Below are 17,280 nucleotides of genomic sequence, written 5' to 3'. Positions count from 1 at the left end.
ACCTTTAAGTGTGCAAGTACAACCGTGAGAATAAAACCACAGGGAATGGCATGAGTTTTGGTGCCAATTAGAACCCTGTCAAGAAGCTGGATTATAAACTAATTGATTTGCCTCCCACTATCCAAACATTCCATAAGGACTCGGTTCATGAATGTGGCAATGTGCCTCCTTTCCTGCTTAGGTAACATAACTTTGTTCTCAAATTCGAACAACACTTTGTGGGGTGGCTTCATCTCACTTTTGTAAATAGCCTTAGTCTCAAGCTCCATTCATTGTCACGAACGTCCTAGTGATGGCAAGGGCAGTAGGGAGATTCTCTAGACTCGACCATTTGAGATTCTTATAATCATTGTGACCTTCAACAGGTACACCTAAGATCTCTCCTAGTTCTTTATCATCAATCCTTACTGTCACCCCCTTGACCACACTAGTGACCCTACCATCTTTGATCTCATAATTTTTCATGAACTCCACAATCTCAGTTCTGGCTAGCTTTCCATCCATTTGAAGGACCATGTCCTTCCAACCTTGCAATTGTAACTTCTCCAGCAGCATTAACATCCCTTCCTCCTCCAAGTCCTTGAGGAGTCTACCTTTCAAGATGGTTCTCTTCCCAAACTTAACCATCTTGTCCTTCTCAGTATTAGATTCTTCTTCTTCTTCTCCACTTCATTCTTCTTCCTCTACTACTTTCACCTTTCTTGATTTCAATGCAAACCTTGTTCTATTAGCCAAAGTAGATGGCTCATCAGACTTTGTTTTTGAAACAGACTTCTTTGTGGAAGCCTTGACTTTCTTTGCCTTTGGAGTGATAACCTCCATTTCTTCTGTCTCCTCTTCATTCCGAAGGACCAGGTCCATCTCATCAATTTCAACTGCCACAACAGGCTCAACCCCCTTCTTCTTTGCCTTAGCAGCAACTTGCTTCTTACTTTCTTCTAAGGCCTTTTTCCAGTTCAGCCTGACTTTGCTTCTTCTGACTCCTTGTAGCTCTTCCTCTTGTAGGAGGAGTCTAACGGGGATAGATGAAGCAACCTTTCTTTTCTTGTTTTCCCTAGCAATATCAGAGACTTTGACTCCTAAACTCCTTTTACTTTTAGGATTGTAACTATCAGATACCTTTCTCAATAGGTCTGCGAGGGTTTTTTGCTCAGATAGAACAGGTTCTTGAGTATCCTTCCCTAATCGAACCAACCCCTAAGCATTTTCTCCAAACACACTTCCCCCTTTTCTATCACACTCTCTTCTTCTCTAACAGATTCCTCACTCCAAACTACCATAGCACCTGATTCTTTAGTTAAACCAACATGAGTGGGTGAAAATTCGGCCACTCCTTTTCCCATTCCCCTCACAGCACTTCGATCACCCTCACTCTCTTTTTTTTTCTCTTTTTATTTTTACTACTAGTTTTCCCAGACTCGGCTATTTCAACACCAGCCACAGTTCCTACCAGAACAAACCTAGTTTCCAGATTTGTAGCAACCTCATATATGATTTCAGGAGTAACTTTAGGGCCAGATGTTACCTGCTATGTCTCAGAAGAAATAGTTTATTCCCCCTCAATAGCATACTTGAATGATTCAACATATTTCTAGGGTTCTTCTTCCCTATTCTCTTTTAATTTTTCATTTATTTTCTTGATTTTCTATAAACCAGCGACAACCTTGCAATCCATCATATTTACCCTTCCTTTCTTAGAGATGGGTGTGGTTGAAGGTTTAATATATAGTGGGGTGTGATTTCCTTGTGTGGTGATGAGGGATTCTTAGAGGGGTTAGATATTTATGTGCTTAGGTATGAGAAAAGATGAGTTTGAGTGTGTTTGGAAGATGAGATGAGATGGAGAGAATTTTGACGGCTTGGGAATTAGAAGTGAAGAAACACTAAGGCCTAATCAATTTAAGAAGGGGGTGTTTAATTGGGTAACGTTAGCCTTTTTTAGAAGTCTTACCAAACTGAAGCTCAGTTTGAAAAGACGTTGAAGATGTCCCTAGAATCTAGGCACTTAATGCGGTTTGCACTCTTCTTGAACGAAACTGGCTCATTTCATAATGGATAAGTTCAAAAGGTTTTGGGATTAAATTGGACTCTCCTCTTAATCATAATCCAAATATAATTATAATATGCAGAGTGAAGAATACGTACCAAGTAATCTTGATGAACCAGGTTCTTCACTGAGAAATCTCTTGTATAAGTCTGAATTTTTCAAGAAACTAGAGATAATATCATTAGATTAATGAGTCATTTTAGCACATGGAACAAGAATATACTGAAGAAAGTATGAGACTGAGCAAAATCTAATCTAATTATGTACAAAAATTCACAATTTTCTAACCAATTTTTGAGTTAGAACTGGTTCCTTTTAGGTTATCTTAATCATCCCTAATTCTAACCTGTTCCTTTAAAAGTGATCTCTACTTGAGCTTTTGTGAAGATGTCAGCTATTTTCTTATCAGTAGCACAAAATTCCACATTGATCAAACCCTTCACATAGTTGTCCCTCAAAAAATGATGCCTAACATCTATGTGCTTAGTTCTATTATGATGAACCAGGTTCTTGGTCATACTAATTGCACTAATGTTATCACAGAATGTGGGAATACAACTACATCAATTCTAAAATCCATTAATTGCTATTTGATCCACAATAATTGAGCACAACATGAGGTAGCATCAGCATACTCAGCTTCAGTAGTAGATAAGGCCACATAATTTTGTTTTTTGGTAGCCCAAGACACAAGACATGAGCTAAGAAAGTGTGCCATACCTGAGTTGCTCTTTTTATCCACAAGAAAACCTGCATAATCAGCATCAACATATCCCACTAAGTTGAGCTTACTACCTTTTGGATACCATAGACAAAGGTTAGTGGTGCCTGTTAGGTATCTCAAGATTCTCTTGACAATGGTCAAGTGAGATTCCTTTGGATTTGCTTGAAATCGAGCACAAAGGCCTACACTAAAAACAATGTCAGGTCTTCTGGTAGTGAGATATAATAAAGAACCAACCATGCCCCTATACAACTTCTGATCAACAGATGAACCAGGTTCATCTATATCCAATTTTGTGGTTGTTGCTATAAGAGTGTCATTTTCCTTGGAATCTTCCATTTTAAACCTTTTAAGCAAATCTTTCACATACTTCTACTGATGGATCATACTTTCATTTGAGTTTTGTTTAATTTGTAAGACTAAGAAAATTAAGCTCACCCATCATACTCATTTTAAATTCACTCCCCATTAGTTTAGCAAATTCTTTACTTAACTTGTCAGTAGTTGCTTCAAAGATTATATCATCAATATATATCTGAACTACCAAGAGATCTTTACCTTTTTATTTCAGGAATATAGTATTGTCAATTTTACCTTTCTTGTAGTCATGCTCAAGCAAGAATTTTGATAGTCTTTTATACCATGCTCTTGGAGCCTGCTTGAGACAATAAAGTGCCTTGTCAATCTTGTACACATGATCAGGACATTCCTTGCTTTCAAAGCTCGGAGGTTGCTTGACAAACATTTTTTCCTTTAGATAGATATTGAGGAAGGTACTCTTGACATGCATCTATGGAGAGTGAATCCGATGTAAGCAGCAAAGACTATGAAAAGTCTAATTGCTTCCAATCTTGCAACTGGAGCAAAGGTCTCATCATAGTCTATGCCCTCCTCTTGACTATATCCTTGAACCACTAATCATGCGTTGTTCCTTGTAACTATTCCATATTTATCAAGTTTGTTTTTGAAGACCCATTTTATGCCAATTACTGATCTATCCCTTGGTCTTGGTACCAGATGCCAAATTTGACTTCTCTCAAATTGGTTGAGTTCGTCTTGCATAACATTCACCCAGTCTGTATCCTGCAAAGCCTCAATAACATTTTTAAGTTCAATAAGAGATAGAAAGGCATCAAAAGCACAAAGATTCTTCAAAGAAGATCGGTTTTGATTCCAAAGATTGGATAAGTAATTATGTTCTCAATGGGATGATAACTTTGGTACTTGTAAGGTTTCACAACCAGCTGGTTTCCCCTAGATGTTCCTTTAGTGTTTTGTTGCTGAGGAGCAGGTTCATGGACAGGTTCCCTCAAGGTTTGAGGAATAGTTCTTCTTTGTTCAGTTCCTCCTATTAGGTTGCCCTGGGTAGAAGAACCTGTTCCATTACCAATTCCTTCCTCTGGTGCAGCTTCAGTTTGGGCTGTGGTTTCGTTTGAGTTTTTTACCAGCCCAATTGTTTCATCTTCATGTTCTTGCCTCTCAAAAAGCATGTTAGTTTCATAAAAAACTACATGTACACTTTCTTCATACACATAGTTCATTTGTTATTGATCTTATAAGCTTTACTATGTGAAGAATATCCAAGAATACCCCCTCATCACTTTTGGGATCAAACTTACCTAGGGAGTCTTTACCATTATTGTGCACAGAGCACTTGCATCCAAATGCCCTAAGATGGGATATATTTGGCTATCTTCCTTTACATTACTCATAGGGAGTCTTCTTAACAAAGGTCTAGTCATGCACCTATTTATGATGTAACATGCAATGTTCACAGCTTTTGTCCAGAAACTATGGGGCAATTTACTAGAAAGAAGCATAGTCCTAGCCATTTCTTCCAATGTCCTATTCTTTCTTTCAACTACTCCATGTGGAGTTCTAGGAGCAGAAAATTATGATCTATGCCATGCTCATCACAAGATTCAGCAAATTTAGCATTTTTAAATTCAATACCATGATTCGACCTAATTGATGCAAGTTGATTACCTAGTTGTTTTTGAGTTTTTATAACAAAAGAAGTGAACATGTCAAATGATTCATCTTTAAATGTTAAAAATAGTGTTCAAGTAAACCTAGAGTAATCATCAACAAGCACCATAATATATCTCTTACCACCCCTACTCAATGTTCTCATTGGTCCACAAAGATCCATATAAACCAGTTCCATCGTTCTGGTAGTGCTTACCATTTTCTTGCTTTTGAAAAAGGATCTTACCTGCTTCCCCCTTGCACAAGTCTCACAAACATTATCTCCTTGAACTTAATGTTAGGCAGTCCTATCACCAAGTCCTTGGAGACTAATTTGTTGAGTTGATTTAGACTGGCATGTCCAAGTCTTTTGTGCCAAAAGAGGGGATCACTATCCAACACACTTAAACAAGTGATTTTATTATCTGAGAGTGTGAACAGATCCACAATATATATGTTGTTCACTATTTTTTCGTGCAAAACTATCTTGTTAGTGATAAGATTAATCACAAAGCATTTTTTAGAGGTGAATTTAGCCATGTTCCCTCTATCACACAATTGCAATACACTTATTAGGTTGTACTTAACTCCATAAATTAGGTAGAAATTCTCAATAGAGTGAGCGTCAGTCTTACCTACCTTGCCAACCCCAATGATCTCACCTTTCTTCCCATTTTTGAAGGAGACATTACCTCCTTTAAGGTCCTCAAGTGAAAGGAACTGGTTCTTGCTTCCTATCATATGCTTTGAGCAACCGCTATCCATATACCATATTTGGCTGCTCCCCTTTAATTGGACCTTGAAAAGGAAATCAAGAGTTAGTCTTAGGAACCAAACTAGTTTGGGTCCCTTTCTATAGGAAGAAGGATGAATCAAATTCTTTTTAGCCCAACTTTGGCAGCCTATTTTTCCCTTGAACAAATTCTTTGTTCTTTTGACTTGCCTTTTCTTTTGCAGTGCATTCACTTTTATAGTGACCCGTTTTACCACAGTGTGTGCAAATTTTATTCTCAAGAAGTGTGAGGTACTTGCTTTTGGGATCCTACTTAGCTGCAGGGTTCCCAAAGCCAAGTCTTTTTTTGTTGCTACTATGGTATTCTTGTAGCCATGAAAGTGCATCGGAGGACCTGTTCTATTTACAGGTTCTGTCTAGCTCATGCTTGACCTTGCTTAGACCATCCTTTAGGATTCTTATCTGCTCATCTCTTTTGTACAACTCATCTTTTATTTTTCCTACATTTTCTTCTAAAGTGAGTTGTGTGTGATCAACTGTCTTTTTATCTGTTCCTAATTTCAATTTTAGATTTTCAGATCTAAGTTCTAGGACAGTTGTGTCAAGTTCATGAACCTGGTTTTTCAACACATCATTTTTCACTTTAAGTTTCACTAACCGTATATTCCAGGTTTTTGCACTTAGCTTTTAAAACTACAAACACTTTTGACAGTTATTCCTTTTTATTGGTTACATCCTCAAATTCATTAATTAGCTCTAGGAGCAACTCAGATAACCTTTCGTTAGACAAAAATTTAATCTCGTCTTTTAGATGAGAAACACTTACCTCAACTTCTTCATTAGATTCTCCAATAGTGATAAGTGCTTGTTCATCATCATCATCATCATCTTCTGAGCTATCTCCCTAAACATCGACCATAACCTTTGTTAATCTTTTGTTGTTGCTTTTCTTGGGTTGAACCTGTTCCTTCCTTCATCTCTTTCCTTCTTCTACTCAATTTCCCACAGAGGACAGTTCTTGATGTGGTGATTAGTCTTTCCACACTTGTAGCAGCCATCATTGTTTTTTTCTCAGGAGCTTTTGATTTTCTATAGATACCACTTCTTGAAGAACCCTTTTCTCTCCTTAGGTACTTCTTGAAGTATTTAGTGATCCTGGCCATTTTATCATCTTCCAGATCATAACCTTCAGTGATTCTGAGAGCCAAACACCTTTCCTTCTTGGGTACATCCATCTCCATGGTCTGTCTCTTACTTTCATAGGCAGTAAAATTTCCAATCAATTCATCCAGTAGAAGAGTGGAAATATTCTTTGATTCCTGGATGGCAGTGTGATTTTGCTCTCCCAAGCGATAGACAAAACTCTAGTCAATATCTTTTCGACCCTTCCTTCTTCAGGAATAATCCTTCCAAGTGATTTCAACTCATTTGTCAGTATAGTGAACCTAGTGTATATTTCTTGAATAGTTTCTCCTTTCTTCATAGCAAAACACTCATATTGAGAGTACAGTAGAATTCCTCTGGATCTCTTTACCTGAGGTATTCCTTCATGAGCCTCTTGCAGTGTGTCCCATATTTTCTTAGCAGTGGTACAACCTTGGATTCTGCTGTACTCATCTGGACCAAGTCCACAAACAAGCCATTTCCTGGCTTTAGCATTCTTCTCCCACTTCCTCAAGTCCTCAGTAGTGCAATAAGCTCTTATCTTTGGTACATCTACTCCTTCAGCATTTTTCTTCAAGGTAGCCAATGGTCCATCGGTGACAATGTCTCATAGCTCATAGTCCTTTCCTATAATGTGATCTTTCATCCTATCACCAAGAGTACTTTTGGCCATTAAAGAGTGGTGGCCTAGCAGTGGATTGCCCTTCCCAGTTTCCAGGTGGTGCACTCATGTTGATCTTCTCTAGAGGTGTTAGCCTTTTCAAGGATAACCTGCTCTGATACCAATTGATGTTTTATACTTCAATGCCACACAATGGGAGGGGGGAGGATGATTTGTGTGCTGTCTAATTTTCACATGTACAGATTATAGAAGGACCTGGTTCTTCGATGCGTTTCTTATACTAATATTGTGGAAATATAAATGCGAAAAGTAAAGAACACAACTATTTTTACGTGGAAAATACCCGGCTCAAAAGGTAAAAAAATCATGACGTACTAATCAGTAAGATTTTCCCCAACATTTCACTAAATCATTGAGCCAAAACAGCATTTACAAAAACTTTTTGTAAACCTAAGGTTTATCTCTAATCCCGTTGTGGCAACTAGCCTCTAACTATTGCGACAACTTCAAGTTAAGTCTAACTTGAATACTTAGAGTACCTAATACAATTGCTTCTAGATAAAGCTGAAAGGTACAATTTGAAAACCGCCCACTACAATGAAACTATAATAAAATACAGACACTTGGAACTGGTTCTTCTATTTGGTTCATGTAACTTCAGGTTCGCACACTTGAATCACACAAGAATTGCTTGCAAAATGCCTTGCTATTTCGCTCTCAATTCACGTTTAACTTCAACTTTTATGTGTGTCTGTAGAGTGAGAACATCCTATAATTTATAGAGTTAGTAGAATAGGAAATAACTAGAGTTCCAATGCTATACTCTTCCTGGGTGGAAGAGTTCTAGTTAACTTCAACTTCTAACTCCTTCCTTATCTTGGATAGTGTTCTCTTTGAGTAAGGAGTCCTTCTTCTTATCAATTATGCAACCTTTTCGATCAAGAGATATCAAATATAACAAGTTAAGCTTATCTCCTTCACGTGCATCCCTTATGCTTGAATCTGCCCGTGTCTGTGTACACTGTGGATGGACCTGATTAATGCTTGAGTTCCTTTGTCAATCTTCAAAACAAACTTCACTTGGACCAACAAATTCTTTGTTCAATAACCCCTTTCCCTGTATACAATTATTTAATTAAGAAGTATCAAATGTAAGAGCACTACACTTTCTGTTTAGTCATCTATTCATCGGAGATGCCACAATTGCAAGAGCAAATACATTAATGACGAGGAAATATTTTTTGTTATGACGAGGAAATATTTTTTTTATGTTATGTTTTCTACACGTATACAGAGCCTGGTGATGGATGTCATAACGCATCATATTCAAGGGGAGGTGCCATGGTGCATGCTATTTGCTGATGACATAGTCCTAATTGACGAGACACGACGCGGCGTCAGCGAGAGGCTAGAGGTTTGAAGACATGCCCTTGAGTCAAAAGGTTTCAGGTTGAGTAGGACGAAGACGGAATACCTCGAGTGCAAATTTGGGGCTGAGCCGACGGAAGCGGGAGTGGAAGTGAGGCTTGATTCTCAAGTCATCCCTAAAAGGGGTAGTTTCAAGTACCTTGGGTTAGTTATTCAGGGGACCGGGGAGATCAACGAGGATGTCACACACCGTATAAGGGTGGGGTGGATGAAGTAGAGGTTAGTGACGGGAGTCCTATGTGACAAGAAAGTGCCACCGTTACTGAAAGGTAAATTTTATAGAGTAGTGGTTAGGCCTGCCATGTTGTGTGGGACCGAGTGTTGGCCGGTTAAGAACTCACACATCCAGAAGATGAAAGTTGTAGAGATGAGGATGTTGAGGTGGATGTGCGGGCATACAAGGAGGGATAAGATTAGGAATGAAGATATTCGAGAGAAGGTGAGTGTGGCCCCCATGGAGGACAAGATGCGGGAAGCAAGACTCAGATGGTTCAGGCACATTCAGAGGATGAACACTGATGCACCAGTGAGGAGGTGTGAGCGACTGGCTGTGGTGGGTACGAGGAGAGGTAGAGAGAGACCTAAGAAGTATTGGGGAGAGGTGATCAGGCAGGACATGACGCAACTTAGGGTTACTGAGGACATGACCCTTAACAGGGAATTGTGGAGGTCGAGTATTAAGGTTGTAGGTTAGGGAAAAATTGTGAATATTTCTACAGCGGACTAGAGTGAGACTAGCCAGTTAGGAGTTAGTCTTAGGATGCTACTGATCAGCTACTGATGATGGACTTTATCTGTTGGTTATTAGTATACTTTACATTTTTCTCGTATTTCCTATATTTCTTATATTGCTGTTATTTTGTTATTTTATGGTATTTTATGTTATGTTATGGATTTTATGTTATTTTATTATGAGTCTATTGATAGTATTAATATAGCGTCTCTTGTTGCTTTCTTGAGCCAAGAGTCTCCTGGAAACAACTTCTGTGCCCCTCGGGGTAGAAATAAAGTCTGCGTACATATTACCCTTCCCAGACCCCACTTGTGGGATTATACTGGGTTGTTGTTGTTTCAACACGTATACAGAGAATAAGGGAAAGATGACGCCGTAATTACTGAATATAACTAAAAAAAAACAGAGTAGTTAAGTTTAAGATGCCTACTAACGACTAATGAGGTTCTCAGCTGGATATGTAATATTCCAATCATATTTTAGCTTTTGTTTCAATGAAGAAATCAACTGTTTAATGCAATTTATGTCTGTTTATTTATTGTGCATATGTCCATCAGTCCGTGTGCGTGACACTTTGTCGATCAGTATCCCGAAGAAATACATATAGATACAGAAAAATAGTTGGACTTGCAATAATTGGCATAACCTCAATTTTTCCATGAAAAATCATTACGTTGATTTGATGTTTTACCTCTGTAACCATAAATCTTGTGAAGATCCTATATTCTTATATAATTCACAGTTAAACATGAAAAGGACATTAATAATTTTAGATAATTAAGTTGAACATGTTAGCTTAGAATTGATGCAAATCCCCGAAGATAGGGCAATAGCTTAGTACATTTATCATTGGTCCGACCAACACAGCATAGTAACTCCCAACTTTTAAAATCCACCCTCCTCTATAACCCCTACCCCAAAAGAGAGAAAAATAATGCAAGTTAACCAGATAACTGGAGCACTCAACGGTAGATTTAAGAGGAGTTCTAGTGATTCAATTGATCTTATTATTTTCGATCGACTTGAATGCGATATGTATATGAATTTATATATATAAAAGATTACACACATTCTAAGTACTCGACTAATTTTAAATCCTCGTGTATTCGCCTTTTGAATTGATGAAATAAAAAGTTAATAAGTAATAAAAATACGTTCTTTAATTTAGTGGATCGGAGTGCCCACAACCCATATTTTGTGCAATTATGGAATGGTAAGCCCAACTTAGATGCCAGCCATATCTTAATCATGATTCATGACAGAGAGAGGAAGAAAGCGACGAATTTGAAGCCGTGAACGTTATATAGAACCTTGTCATTCAACTTCTTTAGTACCCAAAACACAACACACGAATTGGCAGTTATATATTTCACTATCTAACTGACAATCCTCTCAACTTTCTGCAACAATGGTCAGTGCTTAATTGCTATCCTCTACCCTCCCCCCTTCTCCCTACCCCTTAATTAACAACAAAAAAATAACTTTCTTGCTTCTTTTTATGTGTTGTCAGGAGGAAGGTACAAAGTTAGAGTACAATTCTGTAAGCTCATACAAAATTAAAGGAAAAGGTGGATTCAGAGCTTCTTCCTTCATCTATGGTAAGAGAGTTATTTCCTGTCCTACCTTGGGAAATTTTGTAGTTAACAGATGGTTAATTAATGTTTGAGATTTCGTCGTAATTATTACTTTGTAGGTTTTGTGGGATTAGATAACATTGGATTTGTAGCAAACATGGTGAGTATGGTATTATACTTCTCATTCAAAATGCATTTGGACCTCAGCGGCTCAGCCAACACTGTCACTAACTTATTGGGCTCCACGTACTTGCTCTCCATTATTGGTGGTTTTATTTCTGATACTTACCTCAGCAGATTCCATACCATTCTCATATTCGGAACAGCTGAAATACTTGTAAGTAATTAGTTTTCTCAATAATGATTAATTTATAGTATGCATATATACTATGTGTTTTTTTCGTATGTTTACTTTTATATATCTTGATATCCCTTAATAAAAATTTTGGCTCCGCCGCTGCATTTACGACCGTCCTTGATGTATGAAATGGTCGGTGCGCGATGGGTTGAAATTTTTCGATCTGTAAATATAATACTCCCTCCATTCACTTTTACTTGACACGTTTTGACTTTTTACGCCCCTTAAGAAATAATAAATGAAGTGCATAATTTACCATAATACCCATATTAATTGATGCATATTTTATTGAATTTGAGAAAATGATATGCGTAATAAATATTGTGCGTATAACAAGAAAAAAAATTATCTTCTCTTGATATGCGTAAAGTGACAAGTAAAAATAAAAATCTATTTTTAATATACATGCCAAGTAAAAGTGAACGGATGGAGTATTTGCCACAAATTTTCAACACCCTAACGGTCAGAATATTAAATACAATTTTTTTGTTTCATTTTCAACAAACGAGCCGTCAAAATATTAGTTTCTTCATATCTAGGCATGGACATTGATGACAATTCAAGCTCGTTACTCAAGTTTGCAACCACAAGTATGTGGCAAGTCAAATTGTTTAGAAGGTGGGATAGGACTATTATTCTATGGTTCACTTTGCTTGTTAGCATTGGGGACTGGTGGGGTAAGGGGAGCACTACCAGCATTAGGTGCTGACCAGTTTGATCACAAGGATCCAAATGAGGCCAAGGCTCTTGGAAGATACTTCAATTGGCTGTTGCTTAGCTCTGTGTCAGGTTCAGCAATTGGAGTCACTGTCGTTGTTTGGGTTAGCACTAATAAAGGTTGGTGGATTGGTTTCCTAATTAGTTTGGTTGGTACTTTCCTTGGTTTCCTTATCTTTGTCTTTGGAAAGCCTTTCTACCGACTTCAAGTTCCTGGTGAAAGCCCTCTCACAAGAATTTTGCAGGTTTTATTTCCCACTCTCTTCTTCTTTTTATTTATTTATTTGGTATATGTAAAGAGTACCTTTTTTTTTTTTTTGATTTTTCATTTGGGGCTTAAATTTATTTTGGAGCACGATTGATCTGCATTTGCTCGCATAACATCCATTAAAGGAGAAAATACTCCCTACGAGGATAAGAGTACTTTTTCTTTAATATTTAAGTAACAATTTAAGTTATATATATTAGATTTTTTATACTAGAAGATGTTAGTTAATTACCGTCTTTACTAGGTTATCTATTAATGCTTAAAATCTTACATGTAATTAGTTTAAGGATTTAAATTATATACGTTGACTGTGCAATATTTTTGTATGTAGTCAGTACATAATTACTTGTCATAGTAGGCTACCAATTACTAGGAGTGATATTAGTTATAAAGTTTTACATGTAATATCTTATGAGTAACCTGAAGGGTAAATATATTTTACACCGTCAGTACACTTTAACTTTTACATTAACAATAAATTGATTGTGTAAATATTATTTAAATAAATTTTTTAAGTAAAACAAATACTGCAAACATAGAAATATTAAGGGCAATATTCAAATTATATATGCAAAATGCATTTATGTTACTTCGCCTCTATCCTAATGTAAGTCCCTTACATTGGTCAATTTACATTTTCTGAAATTAATCATACTTCCAAGAATTTACATATTCTCTTTTCTTTATTATTATTTTTTTCGTTCGACTAAAACAAACTATTAAAGCCTGCAGTAATTTTATTTTATCATCAAATATTCATGGCACAGAATATTACATGTCAAATAGGAAATCCTTAAAATAAATTAAATCATGACACTATTCAGGGCTAATTGCATGACTGTTATATAATATAACTAAGCATCGTGTATTTTTTTCAATTACATAGGATATATGCTGTAAAATCTCTAAAACAAATTTCTGGTATAATATATAGGTTATCAAGGTGGCAATTAGAAACCGAAAGTTGCAATTACCAGAAAATTCTGAAGAGTTGTATGAGATCAATGTGAAAGAATCTGACTCATTAGAGCCAAAAATTGCACATACTAATCAATTCAGGTAATGCATATTGTATCTCTTACTAATTTCATTGGACGGCTATGATTTCATGCTTTTATTTTGTTATTGCTTGTTTTTTAATTTAAAGACCCCAACTGGGGAAAAAGAGAAAAGAAGAAAAAGGGAACCCAGTGCATAAATTTTTGTGGGTCCATTTTTGAAAGTTGGACAAAAGAATTTTTTCATTTTTTTAAAATTATTTTTACTTTTTCCGAAATCATTGTTTGACCATAAATTTTAATTTTTACTTGAAAATGAATTTTGGAATTTTTCGAAAATTTGATAAATTCCAAAAATCTATTTTTCAAAATTTTCACTCAGATCACTTACAAAAATTCAAAAATAACCTAAAATTATATTCATGCTCAAACACAACTCTAATTTTCAAGTATCATTTTCACTTGAAAAAGTTTTTTTTTTTTTTTTGGAATTTTACAATTCTTATGTCCAAACGCCCACTAGACACTTTCAAAAGAGAAGTTGCCATTTCCCAAAGTATCACAAGTACATTGGATCCTATAATACTTAATTTAAACAAATTCGTTAATGTTGCCCTGGAAAATGTGACAATTAAAGTAATAGGTTAAAAGATACCAAATACTCATTCGATTGAGGTTATGATGTTATTATTTCTGAATATTGATGCTCATTAGTAGCTAGGATTATTGCTAAATAATTATATTAAGATTGGCTATATAATTCTAGAGCTTAGCCGGATGATGTTTATGTACATATTCTAATCATATAGTATGATTTAAGTTATATACATTGATATATTGCAAATTTTTTATATGATTAATGTAGTTTAACTATTTATAGTATATTAATGCAGGTACTTAGACAAAGCTGCAATTCTTCCAAAAACTGTTGAGCCAACACAATGGACAGTTTGCACAGTGACCAAAGTAGAAGAAGTGAAAATATTAACAAGAATGTTGCCTATTATTGCTAGCACAATTTTAATGAACACATGTTTGGCCCAACTCCAAACATTCTCAGTACAACAAGGCTATCGAATGAATCGTCACTTTGGCTCTTTTGAAGTACCAGCACCTTCAGTTCCAGTAATTCCATTACTTTTCATGTGTATTCTCATACCAATTTATGATTTTGTATTTGTTCCTTTTGCTCGAAAAATCACCAATCATCCCTCGGGCATCACACAACTCCAACGTGTCGGCGTCGGATTAGTCCTTTCAATTATTTCCATGGGTATAGCTGCACTTGTTGAGATAAAAAGAAAACACCAATCTTTGAAAAATCCATTGGAGCCTATCCATGTTTTTTGGCTATCTTTTCAATATGGGATTTTTGGAATTGCTGATATGTTTACCTTAGTGGGAATGCTTGAGTTTTTCTACAAAGAAGCACCAGCAGGAATGAGGTCACTGTCTACTTCTTTTACATGGATTTCACTCTCTTTTGGGTACTACTTGAGCAGTGTTTTTGTGGATATTATCAATTCAGTGACCAAAAGATTTTCACAAAGCAAGAAAGGATGGTTGGCTGGTCAAGATTTGGATCAGAATAATTTGCAACTTTTCTATTGGTTCTTGGCCATTTTAAGCTGCCTAAACTTTATAAATTATCTCTATTGGGCATCTTGGTACAAGTACAAATCAGATGACAAGTTGGACACTAAGCCCAAATCAGGGGATAATGTTACTTTGCCTAAATCAGCCTCAGTAAGTAGGGTGCCATTCCTTAAGGCAAATGAGAATGATGCAGCAGTTGTCACAGCAGAAGTTTCCTCCATTGGACACAAGTGAAGAAACTTATAAGGAGAAAAATTAAATAGTTGAAAAGATGAAATTATTGTATTTAAATTAGCATCAAAAACAAGAAATGCTCCTCGCTACTTGTTTTTGTCTAGTTAATATTTTTATGGGCTGTTCTTTAACGTTTTTTTCTTCTTGGCTGTGTGTTTACATGCAAGTGCATGATTTTTGGGTTAAGTGGTGTTTAATTAATTTCATGCAAACTATGGGAAATCATGAGGGGTCAAATTTCCCACATAGATGCGTTGATATTTAATCAGGCTGTAAAATCTTTTAAAGTGTAAAATGTATGATGTGTTCACTCATGATCTTTCATTCTCCGTTGTCTTCTGCTCCCAAATTATGCAGTACGGGCTATTGTGCCGGCCCAAATACATTCGATAAGGGAACATGTCAGTTTTGTAAAAATAGCACGATATAGCCAGTTTTTGGACTGGTCATTTAAAAATAGCCAGTGTTTACGAAGTCAATGAAAAATAGTCACTATTTTACTGCAACAGAGACCGGTCCAACATAATATACCGGAGTTTGGTGCACCTGTGTATGAACTCCAACATATTATGCTGGACCGGTATACTTTGCTGACTCTAGTATAATATACTGGAGACTGGAGCACCGGTGCTCCAAACTCCAGTATATTATACTGGACAATTATACTTGCTGGAACTCCAATATATTATGCTGGAGTTCTAGTGTACTTATGCTCGAACTCTATCATATTATGCTGGAGTTCCAACATACTTATCCTGGAACTCCAATATAATATGCTGGAGTTCCAGCATACTTGTATAATATACTGGTGTATTTTCCGGGTTAAAACAGTGTTTTCGCTCAAATTTATCTTTACATAAAAAGTGGCTAAATTTTGATTACTTTTGAAACTGAGCTATTTTTGAACGACCGGTTATAAATTTGGCTATTTTTGAATTTCTCCTGTGAGTTTTCCCTCAGAAAATTGATGGGCTAAATACTCATGATTTAAGATTGGCCCAGTTAAGTATGTTTGGGTAAAAATTGTAAAAATTGTCTGGGGCGCCCTATTTGGTCGCCTCCATTTAACCTATACCCATTTTTTTTTAAAACTTTTAACTTGTACCCACTTTTTAAATAACTTCAGCCCCCTTTCTCCCCCTCCTCCTCCTTCTTCTTCTTCTTCTTCTTCTTCTTCTTCTTCTTCTTCTTCTTCTTCTTCTGATGATGATGATGATGATGATGATGATGATGATGATGATGTTAGTGCTGTTATGGAACTTCAATTATTAAAATTTTGTGTAGACATATTTGGTTCAATGATAAGACGAAAATTTTCTTACACTACTGTATTCCAGTCGAGAAATACGAATCGATCTGCAAGTGGTCATTGTTTGGCACCATGTCCTTTTTCACCCTTAACTTCAGGCTGAAGTGAAAGCAATTCACCACAAATTTAGCATCTTGCCCATGACAACGAAACACCAAGTTACTTGTATAGTTGTATGCAATAAGAAATAAAATGTCCATTGCTGAAGTTTTTACAAATGAACTAAATAACTTCAGCTCTAGAGCTGAAGTTTGACAGTTACAAAACAAAAACTTCAGCTCTAGAGCTGAAATTCACCAGTTACAAAACAAAAACTTCAGCTCTAGAGTTGAAGTTCGCCAGTTACAAAAACAAAAACTTCAGCTCTAGAGCTGAAATTCGCCAGTTACAAAACAAAAACTTCAGCTCTAGAGCTGAAGTTCGCCAGTTACTAAACAAAAACTTCAGCAATGCAAATAGAGAACAAAACTTCAGCTACTATGCTTAAGTTCAGCAATTACAAACAAAAACTTCAGCACACTTAGTTCAACACACTTGCTACTTCAGGCCCATCTACTAGAATACTGAAGTTTTGCGTGATTGTCTTTGCTACTTCAGCCCCGTATGCTTAAGTTATGCGAAAAGCGGGTACGTTTGCAATTTTTTTTTGCAAAGCGGGCACAAGTTAAAACGTGACATAAAAAGCGGGTATAGATGCAAATCCCCAGTAAAAATTGCACGGTGCGCCCTATTTGGTCGCCCCTATTTAATCTATACCCATTTTTCTAAAAAGTTTTAACTTGTACCCACTTTTAAAACAACTTCAGC

At 36.3% G+C, this 17,280-nt stretch overlaps 2 protein-coding genes across 3 annotated transcripts; one reads left to right on the top strand and one right to left on the bottom strand.

The window, feature by feature from the left end:
- Positions 1 to 6,751: 6,751 nt before the first annotated feature.
- Positions 6,752 to 10,122, bottom strand: LOC104210378 (uncharacterized). The gene is made up of 3 exons (XM_070161445.1): positions 10,111 to 10,122; positions 8,334 to 8,375; positions 6,752 to 7,207 (listed from the first exon to the last, which is right to left on the bottom strand). The coding sequence occupies exons 1-3, from the start codon at positions 10,120 to 10,122 to the stop codon at positions 6,752 to 6,754; spliced, it is 510 nt and encodes a 169-aa protein (XP_070017546.1).
- Positions 10,123 to 10,741: 619 nt separating this feature from the next.
- LOC104210376 (protein NRT1/ PTR FAMILY 4.5-like) lies at positions 10,742 to 15,478 on the top strand. Of its 2 annotated transcripts, XM_009759271.2 has the most exons (6): positions 10,742 to 10,830; positions 10,930 to 11,017; positions 11,113 to 11,330; positions 11,891 to 12,313; positions 13,271 to 13,395; positions 14,228 to 15,478. In XM_009759271.2, exons 1-6 carry the CDS (start codon positions 10,828 to 10,830, stop codon positions 15,162 to 15,164), a joined length of 1,794 nt encoding a protein of 597 aa, XP_009757573.1. In that variant the 5' UTR covers positions 10,742 to 10,827; the 3' UTR covers positions 15,165 to 15,478. The 2 variants fall into 2 exon arrangements, with proteins under 2 accessions (XP_009757573.1, XP_009757572.1); XM_009759270.2 differs by lacking the exon at positions 10,742 to 10,830 and having other exon boundaries at positions 10,918 to 11,017.
- The last annotated feature ends 1,802 nt before the right edge of the window (positions 15,479 to 17,280 follow it).

Source organism: Nicotiana sylvestris, chromosome 11 (genome assembly GCF_000393655.2).
Source record: "Nicotiana sylvestris chromosome 11, ASM39365v2, whole genome shotgun sequence".
Classification (NCBI taxonomy): domain Eukaryota; kingdom Viridiplantae; phylum Streptophyta; class Magnoliopsida; order Solanales; family Solanaceae; genus Nicotiana; species Nicotiana sylvestris.
This window is presented reverse-complemented; position numbering and strand designations above follow the sequence as displayed.

Coding starts and splice junctions, on each gene's coding strand:
- LOC104210378 (XM_070161445.1), bottom strand. Junction 7,208..8,333: donor AATTTGTTGGTCCAAGTGAA/GTTTGTTTTGAA, acceptor GCTACCTTGAAG/AAAAATGCTGAAGGAGTAGA.
- LOC104210376 (XM_009759270.2), top strand. CDS start 10,918: ATGTGTTGTCAGGAGGAAGGTACAAAGTTAGAGTACAATTCTGTAAGC. Junction 12,314..13,270: donor CTCTCACAAGAATTTTGCAG/GTTTTATTTCCC, acceptor TATAATATATAG/GTTATCAAGGTGGCAATTAG. Junction 13,396..14,227: donor GCACATACTAATCAATTCAG/GTAATGCATATT, acceptor ATATTAATGCAG/GTACTTAGACAAAGCTGCAA.